At 43.2% G+C, this 20,497-nt stretch overlaps 1 protein-coding gene across 2 annotated transcripts in view; it reads left to right on the forward strand.

The window, feature by feature from the left end:
- The window catches only part of cdh17 (cadherin 17, LI cadherin (liver-intestine)), a 180,159-nt gene that overhangs the window by 123,629 nt on the left and 36,033 nt on the right, over positions 1 to 20,497 (forward strand). For both annotated transcript variants that reach the window (XM_073027435.1, XM_073027523.1), the window contains exons 13-14: positions 10,661 to 10,905; positions 16,987 to 17,117. In XM_073027435.1, coding sequence (XP_072883536.1) covers positions 10,661 to 10,905; positions 16,987 to 17,117 — 376 coding nt within the window. The remainder of the gene's footprint in view (positions 1 to 10,660; positions 10,906 to 16,986; positions 17,118 to 20,497) is intronic.

Below are 20,497 nucleotides of genomic sequence, written 5' to 3' on the forward strand. Positions count from 1 at the left end.
CTACCATGAATAGTGGTGTTCCTCAGGGGCCCGGTTGGCTACCATGAATAGTGGTGTTCCTCAGGGGCCCGGTTGGCTACCATGAATAGCGGTGTTCCTCAGGGGCCCGGTTGGCTACCATGAATAGTGGTGTTCCTCAGGGGCCCGGTTGGCTACCATGAATAGTGGTGTTCCTCAGGGGCCCGGTTGGCTACCATGAATAGTGGTGTTCCTCAGGGGCCCAGTTGGCTACCATGAATAGTGGTGTTCCTCAGGGACCCGGTTGGCTATCAGTGAATAGTGGTGTTCCTCAGGGGCCCAGTTGGCTATCAGTGAATAGTGGTGTTCCTCAAGGGCCCGGTTGGCTATCAGTGAATAGTGGTGTTCCTCAGGGGCCCGGTTGGCTACCATGAATAGTGGTGTTCCTCAGGGACCCGGTTGGCTATCAGTGAATAGTGGTGTTCCTCAGGGGCCCAGTTGGCTATCAGTGAATAGTGGTGTTCCTCAGGGGCCCGGTTGGCTATCAGTGAATAGTGGTGTTCCTCAGGGGCCCGGTTGGCTAGCATGAATAGTGGTGTTCCTTAGGGGCCCCAATTAGGACCACTACTCGTCACGCTGTTGTCAGTGATTTAGATAATGGAATTGATAGATTTGTGGCAAAGTTTGTGGATGATATGAAGACAGGTGGAGGGGTAGGTAGTGTTGAGGAAGCAATGCGATTGCAGCAGGACTTAGACAAATTGGAAGAATGAGCAAAAAAGTGGCAGATGGAATACAGTGTAATTCCAGTGTATGTAATTAGTTTTGCTACAACAAGTGTATGGGACATTGGAAAAAAGTTGAATTTCCCCATGGGGATGAATAAAGTATCTATCTATCTATCTATCAGTGTTGGGAAGTGTATGATAATGCATTTTGGTAGAAGGAACAATAGTGTGGGCTATTATCTAAATGGGGAGAAGGTTCAAAAAGAAGGACGCACTCTATCCTGAGGCTGTGCCATCTTGGCCTAGAACCCCCCACCATGGGAAGTACAGTTGGCCCTCCATATCTGCAGGTTCTGCATCCATGGATTCAACCAACCGCGGATTGGGATAAAAAAAAAGGAAGTTCTCTCTCTAGCACTGGTTGTTTGAGCATTGTTCACCTCGTTTCAAGTTCGGTTGTTACTTGTGTTGTGTGGACCCTTTGTTTCCGTGAAAAAATGGCTCCTAAAAAGCAATTAAGTGGTCAAAGCAATTCCTCAAAAGCTAAGAGGGAGCGTAAAGTACTGTAATCTAGAGATGATTAAAAGTATTACTCGTTGTTTGAGCATTGTTTGCCTCGCATCTTGTTCGTTCGCTACTTGTGTTGTGAGCGAGAGGAACCCTCTCCAGGGCCAGCACAGTTTTTCTTAGATGAGGAGCCCAAAACTGTTCACAATACTCAAGATGAGGCTTCAACAGTGCCTTATAAAGCCTCAACGTCGCATCCCTGCTCTTGTATTCTAGTCCTCTCAAAATGAATGCTAACATTACATTTACTTTCCTCACCACCGACTCATTAAGTACTTAATCAGTACTTTGCTTCAGTATTCATGATGGAAACGGATCTTACTGATTGTAGTGATGACTTGCAGCAGACTGAAAAGCTTGAGCACGTAGATATTAAGAAAGAGGATGTGCTGGAGCTTTTGGAAAGCATCAAGTTGGATAAGTCGCCAGAACCAAACGAGATGTACCCAAGGCTACTGTGGGAAGTGAGGGAGGAGATTGCTGAGCCTCTGGCGATGATCTTTGTATCATCAATGGGGACGGGAGAGGTTCTGATGGATTGGAGGGTTGCGGATGTTGTTCCGTTATTCAAGAAAGGGAGTAGAGATAGCCCAGGAAATTACAGACCAGTGAGTCTTACTTCAGTGGTTGGTAAGTCAATGGAGAAGGTCCCGAGAGGCAGGATTTAAGAACATTTGGAGAGGTATAATATGATTAGGAATAGTCAGCATGTCTTTGTCAAGGGCAGGTCGTGCTTTACGAGCCTGATTGAATTTTTTGAGGATGTGTTTAAATACATTGATGAAAGTAGAGCAGTAGATGTAGTGTATATGGATTTCAGCAAGGTATTTGACAAGGTACCACATGCAAGGCTTATTGAGAAAGTAAGGAGGCATGGGATCCAAGGGGACATAGCTTTGTGGATCCAGAACTGGCTTGCCCACAGAAGGCAAAGAGTGTTTGTAGAAGGGTCATATTCTGCATGGAGGTCGGTCACAAGTGGAGAGCCTCAAGGATCTGTTCTGGGACCCCTGCTCTTTGTGATTTTTATAAATATAAGCATATAACCACCCATCATCCATTTATTCCATCATCTAAATTATTGAAATACAACATAAAAAGAAGTAGTCCTAACAGCAACCCTTATGAAACATCACTAGTCGCTGGCAGCCAACCAGTAAATGATCCTTTTATTCCCACTTCCTGCCTCCTACGAATCAGCCAAAGCTCCAACCATACCAGTAACTTCCCTGTAGTCCATGGGTACTTAACTTGGTAACAGTTTCATGCCTGGCACCTTGTCAAAGGCCTTCCTAAAGTCCAAATATACAACATCCACTGCATCCCTTTTATCTATCCTACTTACAATCTCCTAAAGGATTTCCAACAGGTCCTGTCACACTCACCTCAATAATAAGCAAATCCTTTGAGAGGCTGGTCAAAGATTACATCTGCAGCATGCTACCACCCAAACTGGACCCCCTACAATTGACCTACCGACACAACCGATCGACAGATGAAGCAATAGCCATTGCTCCACATACTGTCCTTACACATCTGGAGAAGATGGATACTTATGTGAGAATGCTGTTCTTGGACTACAGTTCAATATTTAACACTATCCAGGCTCAACAAGAAGCTCAAAGACCTCAGCCTTGACCCTGCCTTGTGCAACTGGATCCTGGACTTCCTGTTAGATTGCCATCAGGTTGTAAGAGTGGATTCCCTCACCTCCACCCCACTGACTCTCAATACAGGAGCCCCTCAGGGCCTCGTACTGAGTCCCCTCCATTACTCTCTGTATACCTATGATGGTGTCGCCACCCACAGCTTAATCTGCTAAGTAAACTTGATGATGACACTACATTGATTGGCCTAGTCTCAAACAATAACAAGGTGGCCTGCAGGAAAGAAGTCATCTCTCTGACACAGTGGTGTCAAGAAACAACTTCTCCCTCAATGTTGCAAAAATAAAGGAGTTAGTTGTGCGTTACAGGGGGAATGGAGATGGGCTAACCCCTATTGACATCAATGGATCTGGGTTTGAGAGGGTAAACAGCTTTAAGTTCCTCAACATCTACATCACTGAGGACCTCACATGATCTGTACACACCATTTGTGTGGTGAAAAAAGCACAACAGCATCTCTTTCACCTCAAACAGTGGAAGAAGTTTGGTATGGGCCCCCAAAACATATGATCTTTCTACAGGGGCACATTTGAGAGCATCCTGACTGGCTGCATCACTACCTGGTATGGGAACTGTACCTCCCTTAATGGCAGGTTTCTGCAGAGAGTGGTGCGGACAGCCTAGCGCATCTGTAGTTGTGAACTTCCCATGATTCAGGACATTTACAAGGACAGGTGTGTAAAAAGGGCCCGTAGGATCACTGGGGACCCAAGTCATCCCAACCACAATCTATTCCAGCTGCTACCATCCGGGAAGCGGTACTGTAGCATAAAGGCCAGGACCAACAGGCCATCAGACTGATGAACTCATGCTGACTTGAGTGTACTCTATATTGCATTGACTGTTATTTTTATTATAAATTACTATGATTGCACATGGCACATCATGATGGAGATGTAACATAAAATTTTTTATTCTTCATGTATGTGAAGGAAGTAAGAAATAAAGACAATTCAGTCAAATTCCAGGTTTGTCAGGCAAGTTGTTCCCTTAAGGAAACCATACTGACTTTGTCCTGTCTTGTCCTGTGTCACCAAGTCATCCATAACTTCATCCTTTAACAATTGACTCCAGCATCTTCCCAACCGCTGGCTAACTGGTCTATAATTGCATTTTGCTGCCTTCTTCCTTTCTTAAAGAATGGAGTGACTTTTGCTATTTGCCAGAGACCAATGATTTTTGAAAGATCATTACTCATGTCTCCACAATCTCTACTGCTACCTCTTTCAGAACCCTAGGGTGCAGGTCATCAAGCCTATACGACTTATGTATCCTTAGATCTTTCAGCCTTTTGAGCACCTTCTCCTCTGTAATAATAACTGCATTCACTTATCTTCCTTCACAGTCTTCAACATCAGACACACTGCTAGTGTCTTCCACAGTGAAGACTGATGCTAAATACTCACTTACTTCATCTACCATTTCTCTGGTCCCCCCATTATTATTTATCCAGCCATATTTTCTAGTGGTCCTATATCCACTTTTACTATCCACTTTGATATTGTTTTGTAGTTTGCTTCCACATTTCATCTTCTCCCTGCTAATGAGTTTTTTAGTTGCTCTCTGTAGGTTTTTCAAAGCTTCCCAATCCTCGATCTTCCTGCTAACTTTTGTTTTGTTTTGTTGTATGCACGTATAGTTGTATGTTGTATGTTATATGTTGTATGTTGTTATAGTTGTATGCACATATGTTGTATGGCACGCATAGTGATGGTCTTGGACAGAGTAACATCATCAATGCACTTGCTGATGTAGCTGGTCACTGATGCTGTGTACTCCTCTAAGTTGGTAGTGTCCTGCCTAAATGACTACCGTACCGTTGCACTTACATCTATCATTATGAAGTGTTTTGAGAGGCTCGTCATGAGGCATATCAAGACCCTGCTGCCCCCCTCACTGGACCCCCTGCAGTTTGCGTACCGTCCCAACCACTCAACAGATGACGCCATTGCCACCACCCTCCACCTGGCCCTAACCCACCTGGACAAATAAGACACACACGTTCGGATGCTGTTCATAGACTTTAGTTCAGCATTCAACACAATCATCCCTCAGAAACTGATTGGAAAGCTGAGCCTACTGGGCCTGAACACCTCCCTCTGCAACTGGATCCTAGACTTCCTGACTGGGAGACCTCAGTCAGTCCGGATCGGGAGCAGCATCTCCAACACCATCACACTGAGCACGGGGGCTCCCCAGGGTTGCGTGCTCAGTCCACTACTGTTCACTCTGCTGACCCACGACTGTGCTGCAACACACAGCTCGAACCACATCATCAAGTTCGCCGATGACACGACCGTGGTGGGTCTCATCAGCAAGAACGACGAGTCAGCTTACAGAGAGGAGGTGCAGCGGCTAACGGACTGGTGCAGAGCCAACAACCTGTCTCTTAATGTGAACAAAACAAAAGAGATGGTTGTTGACTTCAGGAGGGCACAGAGCGACCACTCCCCGCTGAACATCGACGGCTCCTCGGTAGAGATCGTAAAGAGCACCAAATATCTTGGTGTTCACCTGATGGAGAATCTCACCTGGTCCCTCAACACCAGCTCCATAGCAAAGAAAGCCCAGCAGCATCTCTACTTTTTGCGAAGGCTGAGTAAAGTCCATCTCCCACCCCCCCCCCCCCCCCCCCATCCTCATCACATTCTATAGGGGTTGTATTGAGAGCGTCCTGAGCAACTGTATAACTTCCTGGTTCAGAAATTGCACCATCTTGGATCACAAGACCCTGCAGCGGATAGTGAGATCAGCTGAGAAGATCATCAGGGTCTCTCTTCCCGCCATCTCGGACGTTTACACTACATGCTGCATCCGAAAAGGAAACAGCATTATGAAGGACCCCATGCACCCCTCATACAATTTCTTCTCCCTCCTGCCGTCCGGGAAAAGGCTCCAAAGCATTCGGGCTCTTACGACCAGACTATATAACAGTTTCTTCCCCCAAGCTATCAGACTCCTCAATACCCAGAGCCTGGACTGACACCTTGCCCTACTGTCCTGTTTATTGTAATGCCAGTACTATTTTGTGCACTTTATGCAGTCCAGTGTAGGTCTGTAGTCTAGTGTAGCTTTCACTGTGTTTTTTTTTATTACATAGTTCAGTCTAGTTTTTGTACTGTGTCATGTAAACCATGGTCCTGAAAAACGTTGTCTTATTTTTACTATGCACTGTACCAGCAGTTATGGTCGAAATGACAATAAAAGTTGACTTGACTTGATGCACTCTCTTTTGCCTTTACATTAGCTTTGACTTTCCTTGTCAGCCATTTGAGTTTTTTGCCATTTAAGTATTTCTTTGCTTTTGGAATCTTGCACCTTCCTCATTTTCCCCAGAAACTCACACCATTGCAGCTCTGCTATCATCCCTGCCAGCTTCTCCTTCCAATGTACTTTGGCCAAGTCCTCTCTCATACAAATGTAATTTCCTTTACTCCACTGAAATACTGCTATGTCAGACCTTATTTTCTGCCAATCAAATTTCAAGTTGAACTTAGTCATATTGTGATCACTGCCTCCTAACTGTTCTTTTACCTTAAGCTTCCTAATCACCTCCGGTTCATTACATAACACCCAATCCAGTATAGTTGTTCCCCTAGTAAGCTTAACAACAAATTGCTCTAAAAAGCCATCTCTTAGACATTCAACAAACTCACTTTCTTGAATTCCACTTCTAACCTGATTTTCCTGCACGTTGAAATCTCCCATGATGATCATAACATTGCCTTTATGACAAGCCTTTTCTATTCCCTGTTGTAATCTGTGGTCCACGTCCCAGCTACTGTCTGGAGGCCCATATATAACTGCCATCAGGGTACTTTTACCCTTGCAGTTTCTTATCTCAAGCCACAAGGATTCAACATCTTTTAATGCTATGTCACATCCTTCTACTGATTTGATGCAATTTATTTTAACGAACAGAGCCATGTCAACCACTCTGCCTACCTTCCTACCCTTCTGATACAATGTGTAACCTTGGACATTCAGCTCCCAACTAGAACCATCCTTCAGATACGATTCAGTGAAGGCCACAACATCATACTTGACAATCTGTAATAGTGCAACATGATCATCCACTGTATTTCTTATACTCTGTACATTGAGATATAACACTTTGAGTACAGTATTTGCTATCCTTTTTGATTCTGCATCCCTAAAGCACAGATAATCACCTGCTGGCTATAGTTTTGTCCTGCCCTTCCTGACAGTCTGACTGCACGCTATCTTTGCTTTTTTACCATCTGTCTTTTCCTGAGACCCTTCACTCCAGTTCCCACACCCTTCCAAATTATTTAAATCCTCTCCAACAGCTCTAAAAACCTGCCTGTGAGAATATTGGTTCCCCTGGGGTTCAGGTGCAACCCGTCACTTTTGTACAGGCCATGCCTCCCCCAGAAGAGTTCCCAATGATCCAAGTACCTGAAGCTCTGCCCCCCGCACCAGATTCTCAGCCACGCAATTATCTGTCAAATCATCCTGTTTCTATCCTCACTGGTACGTGGCACAGGCAACAATCCAGAGATTACTACCCAGGAGGTCCTGCTCCTCAGCTTTCTACCTAGCTCTCTAAATTCTCCATTGAGGACCTTTTTGCTTTTCCTTCCTATGTTATTGGTACCAATATGTACCAGGATATCTGGCTGCTCTCCCTCCCTCTCCAAAATGTTGTGGACACGATCTGACACATCCCTAGCACCTGGAAGGCACTTGTGCAGGAAGGCACAGAGTCGACTGTACTTCCTAAGAAGGTTGGCGTCATTCAATGTCTGTAGTGAGATGCTGAAGATGTTCTATAGCTCAGTTGTGGAGAGCGCCCTCTTCTTTGTGGTGGCGTGTTGGGGAGGAAGCATTAAGAAGAGGGACGCCTCACGTCTTAATAAGCTGGTAAGGAAGGCGGGCTCTGTCGTGGGCAAAGTACTGGAGAGTTTAACATCGGTAGCTGAGCAAAGGGCGCTGAGTAGGCTACGGTCAATTATGGATAACTCTGAACATCCTCTACATAGCACCATCCAGAGACAGAGAAGCAGTTTCAGCGACAGGTTACTATCGATGCAATGCTCCTCAGATAGGATGAAGAGGTCAATACTCCCCAATGCCATTAGGCTTTACAATTCTACCGCCAGGACTTAAGAACTTTTTAAAAGCTATTATTAATGCTTTTTGAGATAGTGATTTAGATGCATATCATATTTTTTACTGAGTTAAGTATTGTATGTAATTAGTTTTGCTACAACAAGTGTATGGGACATTGGAAAAAAGTTGAATTTCCCCATGGGGATGAATAAAGTATCTATCTATCTATCTATCATTCCTAGGTCCACAAAGGGGCTTATGAGTCCTTGTGCAAGACTCCCAGAAGGTTAATTCACAAGTGTTGAGGTAAAGAAAGCAAATGCAATGTTGGCATTTGTTTCAAGTGGAATAGAATATAAAAGCAAGGCAATAATGCTTTGGCTTTATAAGACACAAGTCAGCCCACACTTGAAGTATTGTCAACAGTTTTGGGCCTCATATCTCAGAAAGGATGTATTATCATTGGAGAGAGCCCAGAGGAGGTCCACGAAGATGATTCCAGGAATGAAGGGGTTACCATGTGAGGAGGATTTGGCAGCTTTGGGGCCTATAGTCACTGGAATTTAGAAGAATGTGGGGGCAGGGGATCACTTTGAAACCTACTGAATGTTGAAAGGAGTAGATAGGGTGAATATGGAGAGGATGTTTCCTCTGGTGGGGGTATCCAGTACTAGAGGGCACAACTTCAGAATAAAGGGCAACCTTTTAGAACAGAGGTACGAAGGAATTTTTTTTTTAGCCAGAGAGTAGTAAATCTGTGGAATGCTCTGCCACACAGACTGTGGTGGAGGCCAAGTCTGTGCGTATATTTAAGGCAGAAGTTGATCATTTCCTGGTTGGTCAGGGCATCGAAGGATATGGCGAGAAGGCAGATGTATGGGGTTGAATGGGATCTGGGATCAGCCATGATTGAATGGTAGAGCAGACTCGATGGACTGAGTGGCCTAATTCTGCTCCTAGGTCTTATGGTCTAATGGACCCAGTGACCCTGAAAAGAAAAAGACAGGAAAGAAGGAGAAGAAGAAATGTTTTCATGGATGAACTGGAAGACATCATCTGGGTCTGCAAACACCTCTGGCGCCAACTTTTCCAATTGAACTTCGGGCTTTGATCTTTAGGATCAACCCCAGACTCACCGATGATGACAAACGAGAGTAGGAAGTGCAGGCCTTGAGCTCCAGACTCACCATTGTCAGGAACCTGAATGCTAGGTCATGAACTGACATACCTGAGAGGGTGACCGGCCATCATGCCTCCTGAGGTCCAATCCAAGAACACTCCATCAGCTTGCTGACCCGTAGGTGCCACCAGCACTTGTCCTCTCTGGTCTGCCAATCAATCACGTCCACTTCACTCATCTTCATATGCAGTGGATGGTGAGGGTCCTTAATGATGGAAGTTGCCTTCTTAAGACTCTGACTCTTGAAGACATCGGGAGAGATGTACCCATGATGGAGCTGAGAGAGTCTACAGGCCTCTGCAGCCTCCTGTGATCCATTGCATTGGAGCCTCCATACCAGGCTGTGACATCATGTCAGAATGCTCTCCACTGGATAACCTGTAGAAATTTGCCAGAATCTTGGTGACACTCCAGACCTTCTCAAACTCCTAATGAAGTACAGCTACCGGCGTGCCTGCTTCATGATTGCGTCAGTCTGTTGGGCCCACCATAGATCCTCTGAGCTGTTGATGCCCTGGAAGTTGAAATTGTTCAACCATTCCATTGCTGATCCCTCATTGAGGACTGGTGATGTTCCCTCAACTTCCCCTTCCTGAAGCCCATAATCACTTCATTGGTTTGACTGATGTTGAGTGTGATGATGTTATTATGACTCCACTCAACTAGCCAAACTAATTCACTCCTGTACACCTTGTCGTCATCATCTGAGATCACCTACATTTTTTGTTTAGGTTCAGAGAGTCATAGACAAGTGCAGCCTAGAAACAGGCCCTTTGGGCCATCTAGTCCATTCTGAGCTATTTAAACTGTCTATCCCCATTGACCTGCACCAGGGCGATACCCCTCCATACCCCTACCATCCATATACCTATCCAAACTTCTCTTCAAATTGAGCTTGCATGTTAGCGTAGCAGCTAGTGCGATACTATTACAGCTCAGGGGTGGGGGGGGGCGGAGTTTGGAGTTCACTTCCTCTGTCCTTTGTAAATCTGTATGTCCCTCCCGTGAGGGTGTGCGTTTCCTCCGGGTGCTCTGGTTTTTAATTTTATTTGTTTGGAGGCACAGCACAGAATAGGGCCTTCCAGCCCTTCGATCTGTGCCACCCAGCAACCCCGATTTAACAGTAGTGGTATCACAGAACAGTTAACCTTCCCGGTAGATCTTTAGATTGTGGAAGGAAACCAGAGCACCCAAAGAAAACCCAGGCATTCTGGGGTGGTGGGGTACATACAGAGACACCTTACAGATGATGTGGGAATTGAACTCTGAACTGCACCCCAGCCTGTAATAACATAACACTGACCACTGCACTACTATGCTTTCCTCCCACAGTCCAAAGACGTATGGGTTAGTAGATGAATTGGTCATTGTAAATTGTCCTGTGATTAGGCTAGGGTTAAATAGGTGGGTTGCTAGGCAGTGCAGCGTGTTCTGCATTCTATTTCTAAATAAAATAAAATAAATTTCTACTGCCTCTGTTCTTTCAGTCTCTAGACTTTGAAGCGCAGTCGACCTTTGCGTTAAACATCAGTGCCACAAATCCCGAGCCCCTCGTTGACGGCGTATTCTACAACTCAAGCTCATTCACAGTGCTCCTGATTAATGTGACCAATAATGATGAACCACCGTATTTCTCAGAAAAAGTATATCAAACGTGGGTCTTTGAAAATGCTTCTAAAGGAGATTCCGTGCTTAAGGTGGAAGCCCGCGATCCAGAAGGTTCTGAAGTGAGGTAATAAGCATCCATCATATATTTATTGAAGCATGTATATTTCAGCTTGGGAGGAGGTGACTCAGGTAGTTATCATAAATCATACAGTCACAGAACACTACAGCACAGAAAAAGGCTCTTCAGCCCGTCTTTAGTCCACACCAAGCTATTAATCTGCCTCGTCCCATCAACCTGCACCCGGACCATAGCCCTCCATACAACTCCCGTCCATGTATTTACCCAAATTTCTCTTGTGTTGAAATTGGCCCCACATGCTCCACTCTCACTGGCTGCTCATTCCACACTCTCACCACCCTCTGAGTGAAGAAGTTCCCCCCCCCCATGTTCCCCTTAAACATTTCACCTTTCACCCTTAACCCATGACCCAACCTCAGTGGAAAAAGCCTGCTTGCACTTACCCTATCTATACCCCTCATAATTTTGTATACCTCTATCAAATCTCCCCTCATTCTCCTACACTCCAGAGAATAAAGTCCTAACCTATTCAGCTTTTTCCTATACTCAGGTCCTCAAGTCCCAGCAACATCCTTGTAAATTTTCTCTACAACATTGAAAACTACATCACAGTACAGGCCTTTTGGCTCACAATGTTGTGTTGACTTTCTAATCTGCTCTAAGTTCAATCTAACACTTCCCTCCCACATAGCCCTCCATTTTTCCTTCGTCGAAGTGCCTACCTAAGAGTAAATGGATCTGCCTCTACCACAATCCATGGTAGGGTGTTCCATGTGTAAAAAAAACTATCTTTGACATTTCCCCTATACCTTCCTCCCAGCACCTTAAAGTTATGCCAGAAAAAGTCTCCGGCAGTCCACTCAATTTAGGCCTCTTATACAGTAATACATCTTTTTGAATCATTGTTGAATGTTAAAACTGGCCCAAAGCCTCAGTGAAACAAAAGCTGAGAGACAACACCCACTAAAATTAGCGAACATAATATTGATTACCTTGTTAAAATACAATTGCCAAAACCATTGATTTATAAATATCTTTGAACATTTTAGGCACAAGATTTTAATAGAAGGAATTTTGTTTGATAAGTGTCTGTTATGGAATTTGTTACAGAATAAACAGAAATATTGGCTTGCTGATTATTATATTATGTTATATTATATACAGTGGATTCTGGTTAATTGGGACACATCAGGACCAGTACATTTTGGCCCATTTAAGCAGCGCCCCAATTAGTCGAAGTTTCATGGAAATAGTTAAAAAGATATGAAAAGGACAAACTAAGTAGTTAACAGAAATACAGAACAAGTTAGAGCACTACCTACAGTATTATTAAACTCTGTATTAGTCCCTGATAGTTATCGATACAGGAATTCACCCAGGGTACGCTGCCGCATCCTTTTGATTGACTGTAAATGAACAAAATCAGCTCAGGCACCTGGTGTAACTGCCTTCATACAACATTTTCAGCAACTGCATTCCCCAAATCTTCATTTTCATTGTAACATTCTAGACGGTTGTCGATACTTCCAAATTTTTCCTAATTTGTTGAAGTCGGGAAATCATTTCACTTTCACTCCTGGCCATTTCTGGCATCTCCAAGTCTGAATGCCTGAAATCACGGAACTGTCTTACTGCTTATTTCTCACCAACTATCAGTGACACAAATCACTGCTTCTGAACACAGGCACATGCAACTGACACTATTTACTCAAAACATGGTGTAGTGTCTAACTGGCACACATTTGACACTAGTTAGAAACTATTCAGCAACATCTATTGCCCTAATTAAGTGGCATCGTGTTCCAAACAAATGAATGGAATCCCGGCAACTTTTCACGAGTTTTTCCTTTAAGAGTCGTCCCAAGGAAGTGACTGCCCCATTTACTGATGGCTCAATTAACCAGAATCCACTGTATTAGCTTATTCATATATATTACTGGGTTATTATATGCTATATATTACATATTACATTTATATTATTTATTAATTCATTCATTTAATAAATAAATACTGTTAGTCAAAGCATGGTGGAACTAAGTTAAATAATGTTATAGCATTTGATAGATTGTTTAAAAATTAATTGCATAAAGATGAATAGATGGAACAAAATGACCTTGGTAACATTAAGACATCATCAAGATGATAGTATTAATGGTAAGACTCTTGCCAGTGTGGAGGATCAGAGGGATCTTGGGGTCCGAGTCCACAGGACACTCAAAGTAGCTGCGCAGGTTTACTCTGTGGTTAAGAAGGCGTACGGTGTATTGGCCTTCATCAACTGTGGAATTGAATTTAGGAGCCGAGAGGGAATGTTGCAGCTATATAGGACCCTGGTCAGACCCCACTTGGAGTACTGTGCTCAGTTCTGGTTGCCTCACTACAAGAAGGATGTGGAAACCATAGAAAAGGTGCAGAGGAGATTTACAAGGATGTTGCCTGGATTGACAGACAGACATACTTTATTGATCCCGAGGGAAATTGGATAACATGCCTTATGAAAACGGGTTGAATGAACTCGGCCTTTTCTCCTTGGAGTGATGGAGGATGAGAGGTGACCTGATAGAGGTGTATAAGATGATGTGTGTATAAGATTGATTGTGTGGGTAGTCAGAGGCTTTTCCCCAGGGCTGAAATGGCTGCCACAAGAGGACGCAAGTTTAAGGTGCTGAGGAGTAGGTACAGAGGAGATGTCGGGTAAGTTTTTTATGCAGAGGGTGGTGAGTGCGTGGAATGGGCTGCCAGCAACAATGGTGGATGCAGATACGATAGGGTCTTTTAAGAGACTTTTAGACAGGTACATGGAGCTCAGAAAAATAGAGGGCCATGGGTAACCCTATTAATTTCTAAGGTTTTTGTTTGGCACAGCAATGTGGGCCAAAGGCCTGTATTGTGCTGTAGGTTTTCTATGCTTCTGTATAACACAACCATATAACAATTACAGCATGGAAACAGGCCATCTCAGCCATTCTAGTCCATGCCAAATGCTCACGCTCACCTAGTCCCACCTACCTGCACTCAGCCCATAACCCTCCATTCCTTTCCTGTCCATATACCTATACAATTTTTTTTAAATGACAAAATCGAATCTGCCTCTACCACTTCTACTGGAAGCTCGTTCCACACAGCTACCACTCTCTGAGTAAAGAACACAAAGTACACTGCAGATGCTGTGGTCAAATCAACACGTACAAAAGCTGGATGAACTCAGCAGGTCGGGCAGCATCCGTTGAAATGAGCAGTCAACATTTCAGTCCTGACAAAGGGTCTCGGCCCGAAACGTTGACTGCTCATTTCAACGGATGCTGCCCAACCTGCTGAGTTCATCCAGATTTTGTACGTGTTGCTCTGAGTAAAGAAGTTCCCCTCGTGTTACCCCTAAACTTTTGCCCCTTAACTCTCAACTCATGTCCTCTTGTTTGAATCTCCCCTACTCTCAATGGAAAAAGCCTATCCACATCAACTCTATCTATCCCCCTCATAATTTTAAATACCTCTATCAAGTCCCCCCTCAACCTTCTACGCTCCAAAGAATAGAGACCTAACTTGTTCAACCTTTCCCTGTATCTTAGGTGCTGAAACCCAGGTAACATCTTCTCTGTACTCTCTCTATTTTGTTGATATCTTTCCTATAATTCGGTGACCAGAACTGTACACAATACTCCAAATTCGGCCTTAGCAATGCCATGTACAATTTTAACATTACATCCCAACTCCTATACTCAATGCTCTGATTTATAAAGGCCAGCATACCAAAAGCTTTCTTCACCACCCTATCCACATGAGATTCCACCTTCAGGGAACTGTGCACCATTATTCCTAGATCACTCTGTTCTACTGCATTCTTCAATGCCCTACCATTTACCATGTATGTCCTATTTGGATTATTCCTACCAAAATGTAGCACCTCACACTTATCAGCATTAAACTCCATCTGCTATCTTTCAGCCCACTCTTCTAACTGGCCTAAGTCTCTCTGCAAGCTTTGAAAACCTACTTCATTATCCACAACACCACCTATCTTAGTATCATCTGCATACTTACTAATCCAATTTACCACCCCATCATCCAGATCATTAATGTATATGACAAGCAACATTGGACCCAGTACAGATCCCTGGGGCACACCACTAGTCACCGGCCTCCAACCTGACAAACAGTTATCCACCACTACTCTCTGGCATCTCCCATCCAGCCACTTTTGAATCCATTTTACTACTTCAATATTAATACCTAATGATTGAACCTTCCTAACTAACCTTCCGTGTGGAACCTTGTCAAAGGCCTTACTGAAGTCCATATAGACAACATCCACTGCTTTACCCTTGTCAACTTTACTAGTAACCTCTTCAAAAAATTCAATAAGATTTGTCAAACATGACCTTCCACGCACAAATCCATGTTGACAGCTCCTAATCAGACCCTGTCTATCCAGATAATTATATATACCATTTCTAAGAATACTTTCCATTAATTTACCCATCACTGACGTCAAACTTACAGGCCAATAATTGCTAGGTTTACTCTTAGAACCCTTTTTAAACAATGGAACCACATGAGCAACACGCCAATCCTCCGGCACCATCCCCATTTATAATGACATTTGAAATGTTTCTGTCAGAGCCCTTGCTATTTCTACACTAACTTCCCACAAGGTCCTAGGGAATATCCTGTCAGGATCCAGAGACTTATCTACTTTTATATTTTTTAAAAGCTCTAGTATTTCCTCTTCTTTAGTCATCATAATTTCCATAACTACCCTACTTGTTTCCCTTACCTTACACAATTCAATATCCTTCTTCTTAGTGAATACTGATGAAAAGAAATTGTTCAAAATCTCCCCCATCTCTTTTGGCTCCACACATAGCTGTCCACTCTGATTCTCTAAGACACCAATTTTATCCCTCACTATCCTTTTGCTATTAATATAACTGTATATTTAAGACATTTGATTAAGAAAATCACTGTGTAACTAATAGCAATATTAATAAAAGTAGAATTAGGTCAGATAAACTGTCAGACCTGCTTCCTCATTCAATAAGTTCATGAATGAACCAACAATTATTGGAGTTCCACTTTCTTGGCAGAATCCCATAACTCTTGAATCCCTATTCTTTGAAAATTAAATTTATTGTTGGAACATAGGACACTACAGCACAGTACAGGCCCTTCAGCCCACAATGTTGTGCCAACCTTTAACTGAGATCAATCTAACCCTTCCCTCCTGCATAGCCCTCTATTTTACTATTGTCCATGTGTCTATCTAAGAGCCCCTAATGTATCTGTCTGTACCACTGCTCCGGGAGTGAGTTCCACGGACCCACCAGTCTGTGTGGAAAAAGAATAATACTTCAGGGACATTTAAGAAATGTCTGCAGACACTGGAAACATGAGAAAGTCTGCAGACACTGGAAATCCAAAACAACACATAAAAAATGCTGGAGGAATTCAGCAGGCCAGGTAGCATCTGTGGAAAAGAGTAAACAATCAGGATTGAGGAAGGGTTTCAGCCTGAAACATTGACAGCTTACTCTTTTCCATAGGTGCTGCCTAGTCTGTTGAGATCCTCCAGCACTCTGTGTGTGTTACATTAGGGATATTTGAGAACAAAACATGAGACAGTCTGCAGATGCCAGAAATCCAAAGCAACACACACAAAATGTTGGAGGAACTCGACAGGCCAGGCAGCTTCTATGGAAAAGAATAAATAGTTAACACTTTGGGCTGAGGCACTTCTTAAGGCTATTTAAAAGACTGTTAGATAGGCACACAGTTGCTAGAAAATAGAGAGTTATATAGGAGGGAAGGGTTAGATTGATTTTGAAGTTGATAGAGGGTTGACACAACATCATTCCGTTCTGTATTCTATGTCATTACATTTCAGGCAAAATAATTGTGCAGGATCATTAACTCTTGCACTCTTCACAGCTGCTGGCTGACATGCTGAGTATTTAAAGCAATTTTGCTTTACTTCTCACTGAAGTATTTTGCTGAAGAAACATTTATCAAGGATTACTTTCCACTTATTAATTGTGCTGAGCAATTAATAAGTGGCAGCTGGCAGCTGCTGAGCAATGTATGTTATTCTGACTGAATAATAACTGTAAAGGACTGCTTTTGATTGACTAGGTACTGGCTAACAAAAGATCCACGTAAATGGTTTTACATTAACAACCAAACTGGAGAAATTTTTGCTCTTGGTAATTTGGATATGGAGACGGAAAGCCATTATAAAATTGAAGTCACCGCAGTAGAAAAAGGTAAGCACTTAAATTAATTCTTAACTTGAAAAGTGTCATGAGACAAACAAGAGTCCATGATGATGTAATGCTGAAGTTGTTTATGGCATTGAGGAGGCCTAGTTTGGAGAATTATGTGATGTTTTTTTCACCTTCCTACAGGAAAGATGTAATAAGTTTTAAAGAGTGCAGAGAAAATTTACAAGAATGTTTCCGGGTCTGGAGGACCTGAGTTATAAGGAAAGTTTGAATAGGTTAAGACTTAATTCCTTAGAATGTAGAAGACTGAGAGGAAATTTGATAGGGGACTACAAAATTATGAGAGGTATTAAAGGTGGGCATGCAGGTACAGCAGGCGGTGAAAAAGGCAAATGGTATGTTGGCATTCATAGCAAAAGGATTTGAATACAGGAGCAGGGAGGTTCTACTGCAGTTGTACAAGGCCTTGGTGAGACCGCACCTAGAATATTGTGTGCAGTTTTGGTCCCCTAATCTGAGAAAAGACATTCTTGCCATAGAGGGAGTACAGAGAAGATTCACCAGATTGATTCCTGGGATGGCAGGACTTTCATATGAAGAAAGACTGGATTGACTAGGCTTATACTCACTGGAATTTAGAAGATTGAGGGGGGATCTTATCGAAACGTATAAGATTCTAAAGGGATTGGACAGGCTAGATACAGGAAGATTGTTTCCGATGTTGGGGAAGTCCAGAACGAGGGGTCACAGTTTAAGGATAAAGGGGAAGCCTTTTAGGACCGAGATGAGGAAAAACTTCTTCACATAGAGAGTGGTGAACCTGTGGAATTCTCTGCCACAGGAAACAGTTGAGACCAGTTCATTGGCTATATTTAAGAGGAAGTTAGATATGGCCCTTGTGGCTAAAGGGATCAGTGGGTATGGAGAGAAAGCAGGTACAGGGTTCTGAGTTGGATGATCAGCCATGATCATAATGAATGGCGGTGCAGGCTCGAAGGGCCGAATGGCCTATTCCTGCACCTATTTTCTATGTTTCTATGTATAGAAAGGGTAAATGCAAGCAGGTTTGTTCTGCTGAGGTTGGAATCCGGAGATCATGGTTTAAGGTGAAAAGTGAAAAGTTTAAGGGGAACATAAGATAAAACTTTTTCACTCAGAGAGTGGTTAAAGTGTGGAATGAACTACCAGCAGAAGTGGTGCATGCCAGCTAGAGTTCAATGTTTAAGAGAAGTTTGGATTGGTACATGGATGGTAGGGATATGGAGGATAATGGTCCTGGAGCAGGTCAATGGGAGTAGGCACTTTAAATGGTTTGGTACAGACTAGATTGGCCAAAGGACCTATTTCTGTGCTTTACTTTTCTACGACTCTATGACTACGGTGGTACTTATCCACTGTGTCTTACGATTACAGGAAATCTGTACGGGAGATTTTTTGAGTGGAAAAGCTGTTGCATTGGGGCAGTTCCACTCTCTTGACCTCAGAAGTCTAGGTCCAGTGCTACGAATAGTCCTCAAACTGGGGTCTTCCTTGGTTACAGTGGATGACCATGACGTCTTTTGTGCCTTGTCATGTCCTTTGCTCTCCATGGAGGGTTGCAGTACCACTTTCCTGCCATTGGATCTCACAATAGATTTCATCCATCCAGTCTGCCAGAGCTGACTTTTCATGCTAGGACAGGCATGTTCCGTTTAACTATAACAGGTAGTTAAAACTGTCCAATGCATCACTGGCACCAGTCAGTTTGGCATTGATCCAGATTAGCCTGGTTAGATCTAGTCTTGTTTTGTTTATATAAATCTATTTTATCTGCTAAGCCTTAGAGATTCAGGTCATTTTGTCACTCTGCCAAATTCCAGTTCAGTCAAAACGCATCATTGGCACCACTCTTTAGGAAGGGAGGAAGGCAAAAGAAAGGAAATTATAGGCCAGTTAGCCTAACCTCAGTGGTTGGGAAAGTGTTGAAGTCAGTTATGAAGGATCAGGTTTCGGGGTACTTGAAGACTAATAATAAAATAAGTCAAAGTTAGCATGGTTTCTGTAAAGGGAAATCTTGTCTGACAAGTCTGTTAGAGTTCTTCAAAGAAGAAACAAGCAGGGTGAACAAAGGAGAGGCAGTGGATATCAGTTACTTGGATTTTCAGGAGGCATTTGATATGGTGCTGCACATGAGGCTGCTTAACAAGATAAACTCCTGTGGCATCACAGGAGAGATACTGGCATGGATAGTGGAATGGCTGACAGGCAGGAGGCAGCGAGTGGGAATAAAAGGGGCCTTTTCTGGTTGGCTGCCAGTGACTAATGATGTTCCTTAGGTGTCAGTATTGGAATGGCTACTTTTAACATTGTTTGTCAATGATTTAGATAATGGAATTGATGGCGTTGTAGCAAAGTCTGCAGATTATACAAGATAGGTGGAGGGGTCGGTGGTGCTGAGGAAGCAATGCAATTACAGCAGGACTTTGACAAATTGGAAGAATGGGCAAAAAAGTGACAGATGGAATACAATGTTGGGAACTATACGATAATGTTTTTTGGTAAGAGGAACAGTAGTGCAGACTACTATCTAAATGGGGAGAAGGTTCAAACATCGGAGGTGCAGAGAGACTTGGGAGTCCTCGTGCAAGACTCCCAGAAGGTTAATTTATAGGTTGAGTCTGTGGTAAAGGTGGCAAATGCAATGTTGGCATTTATTTCATGGGGAATAGAATATAAAAGTAAGGAGATAACGCTGAACCTTTTATAGACACTAGTCAGGGCACACTTGAGGTATTGTCAACAGTTTTGGGCCCCATCTCTCAAAAAGGATGTATTGCCATTGGAGAGAGTACAGGGAAGGTTCACTAGGATGTTTCTGGGAATGAAGGGGTTAACATATGAGGTGCGTTTGGCAGCTTTGGGCCTGTACTCACTGGAATTTAGAAAAATGCAGGGGGATCTCTGAAACCTACTGAATGTTGCAAAGACTAAATAGGGTGGATGTGGAGAGGATGTTTCCTATGGTGTAGGTATTTAGAACTAGAGGACATAGCCTCAAAAATTGAGAGGCAACTTTTTAGAACAGAGGTAAGGAGGAATTTTTATAGCCAGAGAGTAATGAATCTGCAGAATATTCTACCGCAGACTGCGGAGGAGGCCCAGTCTGTGGGTATGTTTAAGGAGGAAGATGATAGTTTCCTGATCGGTAACGGCATCAAAGGATATGGTGAGAATGCAACTGTATAGGATTGTGTGGTGTCAGCCATGATGGAATGGTGGAGCAGACCTGATGGGCTGAATGGCCTAATTCTGTTCCTATGTCTTATGACAAACAATCCATACTCCTGAGATAAGCTGTTTTATTTATTTATATATATATTTTATGAATGTGTTTTTAAAAATCTTTTTCTTGAGCCTCACCAGATCCAGAGTAACAATTATTT

Source organism: Hemitrygon akajei, chromosome 1, assembly GCF_048418815.1.
Source record: "Hemitrygon akajei chromosome 1, sHemAka1.3, whole genome shotgun sequence".
In the NCBI taxonomy this organism is placed as follows: domain Eukaryota; kingdom Metazoa; phylum Chordata; class Chondrichthyes; order Myliobatiformes; family Dasyatidae; genus Hemitrygon; species Hemitrygon akajei.